The sequence below is a fragment of the Vulpes vulpes genome, chromosome 9 (genome assembly GCF_048418805.1).
Source record: "Vulpes vulpes isolate BD-2025 chromosome 9, VulVul3, whole genome shotgun sequence".
Classification (NCBI taxonomy): domain Eukaryota; kingdom Metazoa; phylum Chordata; class Mammalia; order Carnivora; family Canidae; genus Vulpes; species Vulpes vulpes.
The window spans coordinates 102,966,905-102,976,793 of record NC_132788.1 but is presented as its reverse complement, the minus strand read 5'-3'; the positions used below and the strand labels follow the sequence as shown (position 1 = coordinate 102,976,793).

The 9,889-nt window shown below is 39.8% G+C and overlaps 2 protein-coding genes across 2 annotated transcripts; one reads left to right on the top strand and one right to left on the bottom strand.

Annotated features, from left to right (window-relative positions):
* The first annotated feature begins 293 nt into the window (after positions 1-293).
* Positions 294-1,232, top strand: LOC112909753 (olfactory receptor 7G1-like). The gene has a single exon (XM_025985797.2). It carries the CDS (start codon positions 294-296, stop codon positions 1,230-1,232), a length of 939 nt encoding a protein of 312 aa, XP_025841582.2.
* Positions 1,233-8,793: 7,561 nt separating this feature from the next.
* On the bottom strand, positions 8,794-9,732 carry LOC112909755 (olfactory receptor 7G2-like). The gene has a single exon (XM_025985801.2). The coding sequence runs from the start codon at positions 9,730-9,732 to the stop codon at positions 8,794-8,796; it is 939 nt and encodes a 312-aa protein (XP_025841586.1).
* Positions 9,733-9,889: the final 157 nt, after the last annotated feature.

Here is a 9,889-nt window from a genome sequence, read left to right as displayed (position 1 = left end):
TGGTTGAGCCACCCAGGTGGCTCAGATAGTGTAATTTTTTTTTTTTTAAAAGGCCACCTATCAATCCTTGTGGAAATTAACGATGGATGACACTCTGCTGTATCAGCTTCAGGTTTTTGGTAATGGAACAGGATAATATGCCTTCAGAAGTCTTTCACTTCTTATCCTTCTCTATTGGTCTCTGTCCCATCCTAAGACAGTGTTTGTCTCTGATGATGCTCCTCCTGCTGGCCTAGAAAACACACATTTGACTGTGTTGTCACTTCACCTTCTCCATCAGATCCATCCACAACATGGGACTCAGAAACAACACAGGGGTTTCAGAATTCCTTCTAATGGAAGTGACAGAGGATCCAGAACTGAAGCCCCTCCTCTTTGTTCTGTTCCTGTTCATATACCTGGTCACCATCCTGGGAAACCTGCTCATCATCCTGGCTGTCATCTGTGACTCCCACCTCCACACCCCCATGTACTTCTTCCTCTCCAACTTGTCCTTTACTGACATCTGCTTAAGCACAACCACCATCCCAAAGATGCTGGTGAACATCCAAGCAGAGGATCAGAGCATCACTTACACAGGCTGCCTCACACAGATCTACTTTATCCTGGCTTTTGGTGGTTTGGAAAGTTTCCTTCTTTCAGTAATGGCCTATGACCGCTATGTGGCCATCTGTCATCCACTGAGGTACACAGTCATCATGAACTCCCACCTCTGTGGCCTCTTAATTCTACTCTCTTTGTGCATTAACATTGTGGATGCCCTGATGCACAGTCTGATGGTGTTGCATCTGTCCTTCTGCACAGACCTTGAAATCCCTCTCTTCTTCTGTGAAGTTGTTCAGGTCATCAAGCTCGCATGTTCTGACACCCTTATCAATAACATCCTGATATATTTTGCAACTAGCATATTTGGTGGTATCCCTGTGTGTGGAATCATTTTCTCCTACACTCAGATAGTGTCTTCTGTTTTGAGAATACCATCAACAGGTGGAAAGTATAAAGCCTTTTCCACCTGTGGGTCTCACCTGTCAGTTGTGTCCTTGTTCTATGGGACTGGTTTGGGGGTGTACATTAGTTCTGCTCTTACTAGCTCTTCCAGAAACACTGCAGTGGTTTCAGTGATGTACACTGTTGTCCCCCAAATGATGAACCCCTTCATCTACAGCCTGAGGAACAGGGACATGAAAGGAGCCTTGAGGAAGCTCATAAGTAGAATGCCTTCTCTTCTGTGACTGTGTTATTAGCATTTGACTGTGGTTTCTAAAATGAGTCAAGTGACAAAAATACAGGGTGAGCTGGAATATCCAATTCTTGCATCATCAACTTCTACTAAAATTACAAGATAGCAAAATGGCCACGTGCATTTTAACTTGATGTGGAAAGCTAACTTGTACTTTATCCAGCAATGTGGTATGGTGTTTGGCAAGGGATTTCCAAGCTCTAATTTCAGTTTCTTTAAAAAAAAAAAAGATTAAAAAAAAAGATTTTATTTATTTATTCATGAAAGAGAGAGAGAGAGGCAGAGACATAGGCAGAGGAAGAAGAAGGCTCCCAGCAGGGAGCATGACCCTGGGATCATGACCTGATCCGAAAGTAGATGCTCAACCACGGAGCCACCCAGGCATCCCTCTAATTCCACTTTCTGAGTCAGATTCCCTAAAAGCAGAACCTGAGTCAGAGGTTCTTATAGCAGTGATTTTGTGAAGTTTATTTTCAGAAGAGAAGTGGGATAAGGTAGATAGAACAGGGAAAGAATTTAAATGAGGATGTCATGAGTCTACCTGATTCTAGGATTATACCATGAAAATTGCACTTCAGTGTTGGAACTACTGGGAGGCCAGGTGCTGATGTTTTATACCCCAATTCAATAATCACCAATTCCAGTCACTGGAAACTGTACCTTCACAGGGCAACCTCAGCAACCACTACACTTAGTTTCATTACATATAAAATGCCATTATTAGATTATCTTAGTGGTTTGACGTGATAGAAAGAATTAACTTTTATCAGTACAAGATATTTGGTTGTAATAAGAAAAAGAAATCCTGATTCTAATATGCTCAACACACAAAGAGGGGTATAAGGTGATGGATGTGTTCATTAACTTTCTTGTGGCAGTAAGTGCACAGTGCATATGTATATAAAGTCATCACATTGTACACCTTAATTTTGTTATTTATATTCTGTAAAACTGCAAAAAAAATGAGTTATCTTTCATTGTAGGGACTTTAGAAGTAGGAATATACAAGAACTGGACAGTAAGGCTTCATTCATTCTTCCACATGGTGGCTTCCTCCCAGATCTGGCTCTCCTATAGTCCAGATGGTTGCAACAGATGGAAGAAATCTATGGATGAATGTATTTAAATCTGGAATATGGAACCTTTCCTAAAGTCTTCTTGTTAAAATATATACAAAGCATATACAAAATGTATCTATAGGTAAAGAAAAAAGGTAAGATAGTGAAACACATACCTCTCACCCAGGTGAAGAAATAAAGCAGTGCCACAGAGAATCCACTTGATGGTGTCCCAGCCACGTTACCTTCTTTCTCCCCAGTGGCAAACACTATACCGAACTTTGTATTTATCATTTGGTTGATGTTCTTCTATTAGGTTGAATCCTAAGAACTTGCCAGTATTTGATCACGTTTGTCCTTTAAAATGGGCAGTGGGATTCAATGTTAATATCACCCAAATGTATCCATAGCCAATGTGTAAATTTTCTTATTTTTGAACAAGTTAAAAGTTAAATCTTAATGAATGCATCTTGTGTCTTGTTTTTCCATCTTTGCGCTTTTGAGGTTCAGAAGTGTTTGTTTTAGCAGTAATTCATTTATTTTCATTGCTTTCTATTCTTATATTACATACAGAGACATTACAAGGTAGGTATTCTTGTGAGGTTGAAAGATATTTTGGTTGGTACTTTTCTTCATGTATAAATAAGTCTGCTTGAGTATTATCACATACATTTTATGGTGTAAAGAAGAATGTTTTATACTCAGGATAGAATTATTATGTGTATGAGGCATACTCATACACATAATATTTGGATATTTCTTTTTAAAATTTTTAAATTTAAATTCAGTTTGGTTAACATACACTGTATTTTTAGTTTCAGGGGTAGAATTTAGTAATTCATCAGTTGCATATAATACCCAATACTCATTACATCATGTGCCTTCTTAAAGCCCATCACACAATTGCCCCATCCTTCCACTGACCACCCCTGCAGCAACCCTCAGTTTGTGTCCTAGAGTTAAGAGTCTCTTATGGTTTGCCTCCCTCTCTGTTTTCATCTTATTTTATTTTTCCTTCTCTTTTCTATGTTCATCTGTTTTGTTTCTTAAATTCCACAGATGAGTGAAATCATATGTTATTCCTCAAAAAGTTAAAAATAGAACTACCCTACAACCCAGCAATTGTACTACTAGGGATTTATTTGAAGGATACAAACATAGAGATTTGAAGCAGGACATGCACCCCAATGTTTACAGCAGCAATGTCCACAACAGCCAAAATATGGAAAGAGACCAAATGTCCATCAACAGATGATTGGTAAAGATGTGGTATATATTTATAATGGAATATTACTCAGCCACCAGAAAGAATGAAATATTGCCATTTGCAATGATATGGATGGCACTAAAAGCTATTATGCTACATGAAATAAGTCAGTTCTGTGGGTATTTCTGAAGACTTTCCCTAAGTGGTTGAATCATTTGACATGCTCACCAAAATTTCCTGGTGATATATATTATCACTAACATGTTTTCATTTATACTGACAATCCAGTGAGCGTAACATTATTTTATTATTGGCATTTCCCTTATTTTTTTTCTTTTTTTTCTTTTTTCTTTTGGCATTTCCCTTATTATCTATGAGATTGTCATTTCATATATTTATGGGCCATTTATTTCTACTCTCTGTTAAATACCTGTTTATGGTTTTTCTGCTGAGCTGTTGTCGAAATGGCTGAATTTCTTTCTATTTTTATAGCTGAATAATAATTCATCGTATATACCCCAAATTTTCTTTATCTATTCACCTGTCAGTGGACACTTAGGTTATTTCCATATCTTGATTATTGTGAATAATGCTGAAATTAACATGTGAGAACAGGTATCACTTAAAGATACTGATTTTGCTTCCTTTGCACAGGTACCCAGAAGTGGGATTACAGGCTCATACAGTAGTTCTATCTTTAAGTTTTTAAATTGAGGTATAATTGGCATAAAACAGTTTCAGATGTACAACACAATGATTCCACATATGCATATATTGTAAAATGATCACCACAATAAGTCTAGTCATCCATCACCATAGATACAAATAATTTTTTTATGATGAAAACTTTAACATTTACTCTCTCTCTCTTTTTAAAGGATTTTATTTATTTATTTGAGAGAGAGAGAGAGATGGAGAGAGAACATGAGTGAGGGGAAGGGGCAGAGGGAGAAGGAGAAGCAGACTCCCTGCTGAGCAGGGAGCCGGATGCAGGGCTGGATCACAGGACCGGGATCATCACCTGGGCTGAAGGCAGACACTTAACTGACTGAGCCACCTTGGTGGCCCTAAGATTTACTATCTTAGCAACTTTCAAATATGCAATACAATTTATTACATCACATCCCCATGATGTATAATTGGAATTTTGTGCCTTTTGACCATTGACACACATTTCACCAACTCCTCCGTCCCCACTTATGGCAACCACTAATCTATTCTTGTATCTATGGGCTCAGGTTTTTGTTTTGTTTTTGAACTCAACATCTAGATGAGATCGTATGGCATTTGCCTTTGTCTTATTTCACTGCACATAATGCCTCAGGGTTCATCCATATGTCTCAAATGGCAGGATTTCCTTCTTTTTTAAATGGGCGAATAATCCATTTTGTGTGTGTGAGTGTGTGCGTGTGTGTGTGTGCGTCCACATACATATACCAATCACATTTCTTTATCCATTTATCTGCTGATGGACACTTAGGTTATTTCCATGTCTTGGCTATTGTTAACAGGGCTGCAATGAACATGGGAGTATACATATCTCTTCAAGATAGTGATTTCATCTCCTGCTGATATTATCTCCAGGAGTGGGGTTGAGGGATCATATGGTAGTTCTATTTTTATATTTTTGAGGAACTTCATACTGTTTTCCATAATGACTTCATCAGTTTACATTCCTACCAACAATATGCCAGACTTCCTTTTCTCCTCATTTGTGCCAACACTTGTTATCTCTTGTCCTTTTTTTTTTTTTAGGATTTTATTTATTTATTCATGAGAGACACACAGAGAGAGGCAGAGACACAGGCAGAGGGAGAAGCAGGCTCATTGTGGGGAGCCTGATGTGGGACTTGATCCCAGGACCCTGGGATCATGACCTGAGCCAAAGGCAGACACTCAACCACTGAGCCACCACCCAGGTGCCCCTCTCTTGTCTTTTGTATGAAAGCCATTCTAAAAGGTGTCAAGTGCTATCTCATTGTAGTTTTGATTTCCATTTTGTGATGCTTAGTGATGTTGAGCATCTTTTCTTGAACATGTTAGCCATGTGTATGTAAAAAGCCACAGCTAATATACTAATTGGGGAAAAACAGAGCTTTTCCTTTACAGTCAGGGATATCCACTCTTACCACTTTTATTCAACATAGTACTGGAAGTCCTAGCTAGCAATCAGGCCACAAAAAGAAATAAAAGGCATCCAAATCAGCAAGGAAAAAATAAAACTTTCACTATTTGCAGATGACATGATACTATATACAGAACCCAAAAGACTGCTAGAACTATGTATACCCTTTAGAAAATATCTATTCAGTTTCTCTGCTGATTTTAAAAAATTTTTTATTTTTTTAAAAGATTTTATTTATTTATTCATGAGAGACAGACAGAGAGAGAGAGAGAGAGAGAGAGAGAGAGAGGCAGAGACACAGACAGAGGGAGAAGCAGGCTCCCTGTGGGGAGTCCAGTGTGGGACTCGATCTTGGGACTCCAGGATCATGCCCTGAGCCAAAGGCAGACACTCAACTGCTGAGCCACCCAGGTGTCCCTAAATCAAATGGTTTATTTTTTGCTATTAAGTTATATGTGTATTTTATATACCTTGGCTATTAATCTCTTATCAGACACATGATTTATAAGGATTGAAATAGGTAAGCTTTTCATTTAGGTGATGGTTTCTTGCTATGGAGAAGCTTTTTAGTTTGATGTAGACACATTTATTAATTTTTGCAGTTGTGGCTTGTGTTTTTGGTGTCATAATTGTTGCCAAGATGAATGTCAAGGAGCTTTCCCTCTGTTTTCTACTAGCAGTTATATGCTTTTCAGGTCTTATGTTTAAGTCATGAATAATTTTGAGTTAATTTTGTGAGTAATGTAAGATAGGGGTTCAATTTCATTCTTATGTGTGGGGGTATAGTTTTTCCAACACCATTTATTAAAGAGATTATCCTATCTCCCTGGAGTGTCCTTGGGTCCTTTGTCAAATACAAGTTGATTATATATGTGAAGGTTTATTCTGGGATCTCAGTTCTGTTCCATTAGTCTGTGTGTGTGATTTAATGTCAATACCACACAGTTTTTAAGAAGATTTGATTTATTTCAGAGCGAGAGAGATAGCAAGAGAGAACATGAGCAGGGAAGAGAGGGAGAAGGCGGCTCCCTGCTCGGCAGGGAGCCCAATACAGGGCTTGATCACAGGGCTTAGGGGTCATGACCTGAGCTGAAGGCAGACACTTAACTGACTGAGCCACCCAGGCACCCCACCAAACAGTTTTGATTGCTATAACTTTGTAGCATGGTTTGAAGTCAGGATACCTGATGCCTCCATCAGAAGTGTACAGAAGCCATTTCAGGCTTCCAGAGGGGCCCAATCAGATCACAGATATAGGCTGACTAGAGCCCAACCCTTGGGAAACAGTTGGGAAAGTATGCAGTTAAACACTTTCCAGGAAGAAGGTGGGAGCCTTGTGTTTCTGCCTCCTCCCTCTGTGCTGAGCCCAGGGGGTAACCACGAGAAGTACTTATGTAGCCCTACAAAACTGTCTCATGATTTTCTGTGGTATCTGGGGATTTGGAAATGCCAAGCCCTATTGCTCTCAGAGCTAGAAGATTTGGGAGCAAGTTCCTGGAGTTTGTCATACAAGTTGGGTCCCCATGTGTGTGGTCTTATCCCTTCACTCCTCAGAGCTGAGTTGGGGACTCTCACCTGGCGGTAAGGTGCTGTCCCATGGGTGGGTGGGGGTGTTGATGGTGTGAGCATACTTCAGCTTTTCCCACCTCTTTTGAGGTAGTTATTTTCTCAGTGCTCTGATATGTAGGAGTTACCCAACCAGTTTCTGGATTTTTCTCAAAGGGAATTAATGCATGTGTACCTCTATGGTAAGTGTGTTCCCAGGAGGAGGGGGGTCAGGAAACCCCTCTTCTGCCATACAGCTGATCTTGGTGAGAATTCCTTAGGTTTAAACATTTAACAAGGCCAATATTAGGTTAAATTTATTTAATATGTAGTATTGGGCAATGTAAAGGAGTGATTTAAAAAAAAGGACACATTAGGGTCCTATCAAAATGACAGTTTTGTACGATAAAAATGACAGTTTTGTAGGACAAAAGATGATCAAACACTGGAAATCAAATACTGGTTGCATCAATCTGATACGTGTCTCTATGGTCACATTTCCTCTTCCTTTTCTGTTTTTTCTTCTACCTATTTTATAAAGAAACATATGATGTCTAGTTAGGGCTCACCTAGATAACTCAATGTAAGTGCATCCTTGGCAAATACCTTTTTTCAAATAAGTTCCAATAACATTCATCCTTTTATCATGAGTTACTAATCACAAATTGGGGGGACTAGGAGTAGACCTATCATATTGAGGGCCTCCATTTCACTTCCTACAGATGTGCTTTGGTTGATTTCATCGAGAGGCCTAGTCTCATCTAAAACTGGGAAGGAGAGTTTTCTGTCTCCTGGCTTCAGGTTCAAGTATGACATCTATATTTGCTGCCACCACCTTGTGACTTGAGGAGAACCAGTCTTAGGACAAAGCCACCAAATGGAGAAATGGAGTGAAGCCCTGTCCCCTGTTCTTGTACATTTCTTATCTCTGAAGTCCTAGTAATGACAAACAACTGTTTCTTGTTTGACCATATTATAGTCAGGAGTATTCTTCTTATTAGAACTGAAGTTTTCCTCACTGATGAAGCACAAATAACTCACAATTATTTAAAGCTGACATGATATCATCATACCAATCTTATAGATAACAAAACTGAGTATAGTGGGTGTTAATGTTGCCTCCCAGGGATACAATTTACCAGTGACTGGTCTCCATCCTTACTAAATTGGGGTGTGACAGGTAAGCTCCCTTACTTCACTGTAGGCCTGACTTTGGGTTTCAATTGACATGGTCTGTCATGGGATAAGGTGGAAGCCAGTCTGCAGATATGACCCCAGTTGTGCTTCTATCCTTTACTGAGCTATCCATATTCTACAATTTTCCTTCTTCTGAGAGTTATGCATGCAAACATTATAAAACTATGACCTCTGCTTCAGGTTCTACCCCTAGGGAACTGAGAAAAAAACTTGAAATAAGAAGTGAAATAATCTGTCAAACATAACAAAGCTAAATAAAAATAAAAGTCAGGCTTCAAGTCTAAGTTAAAATGCATGTGGCCATTAAGTTACCTAGTCACATTACAAGCATTTGGTTACAGGTGAATTATACATCTTGGTTCTCCTGTGAGTCCTAAAACTCTGATTTATTCTAACAACCAGCCCAAAGTACATGGCACAATCACAGAAAGGAAGGTATCCTACTGAAAAGTTTCTTCAAGGCACCCTGCATGTCACTATTTCTCAGACTGTAGATAAAGGGGTTCATCATCTGAGGGATCACGATGTACATCACTGAAGCCATGGCAGTCTTCCTGGAAGAGTCACTAAGTGCAGAACTAATGTATACTCCAAAAGCTGTCCCATAGAAGAAGGATACAACGGACAAGTGAGAGCCACAGGTGGAGAAAGCTTTATATTTCCTGCCCGCTGATGGCATTCTCAAAACAGAGGAGAAAATTTGAGTATAAGAGAAAATAATTCCGGAGAGAGGAACACCCCCAAATAAGCCAGCTGCAAAATATGCCAGAATATCATTGATGAGAGTATCAGAGCAGGCAAGCTTGACAATCTGACCAAGCTCACAGAAGAAGTGGGGGATGTCCACTTCCTTACAGAAGGATAACTGTAGCACCATCAGACTGTGGAGCAGGGCATTGACAATGCTAATGAGCAGTGAGAGTACCATCAGCAAGCCATAGAGTTGGGGGTTCATGATAACAGTGTACCTCAGGGGATGGCAGATGGCCACATAGCGGTCATAGGCCATTGCTGCAAGGAGAAAATTTTCTAAACCAACAAAAGTCAAGACGAAGCAGACCTGGGTGAGGCAGCCTGTGTAACTGATACTGTGACTCTGTGCTTGGATGTTCACCAGCATCTTTGGGATGGTGGTTGTACTTAAACAGATGTCAGTAAAGGACAGGTTGGAGAGGAAGAAGTACATGGGGGTGTGGAGGTGGGAGTCACAGATGACAGCCAGGATGATGAGCAGGTTTCCCAGGATGGTGGCCAGGTATATGGACAGGAACAGGCCGAAGAGTAGGGACTGCAGTTCTGGATCCTCTGTCAGTCCCAAGAGAAAGAATTCTGAAAATACTGTTTGGTTTCTGGGTCCCATGTTGTTGATGAATCTGATGGAAAAGATGGAGTGAAAATCAAATAAAATGAATGGTCCCTGGATGAGCCACAGCAACATCACCTGGGAATTGCTAGAAATACAAACCTGGTATCACTGCAGATATACTGCTGATAAACTCTGAGGTTGAGGACCAGCA

Excerpts from the sequence above, each read along its gene's own strand:
- LOC112909753 (XM_025985797.2), top strand. The coding sequence starts at position 294 with ATGGGACTCAGAAACAACACAGGGGTTTCAGAATTCCTTCTAATGGAA.
- LOC112909755 (XM_025985801.2), bottom strand. The coding sequence starts at position 9,732 with ATGGGACCCAGAAACCAAACAGTATTTTCAGAATTCTTTCTCTTGGGA.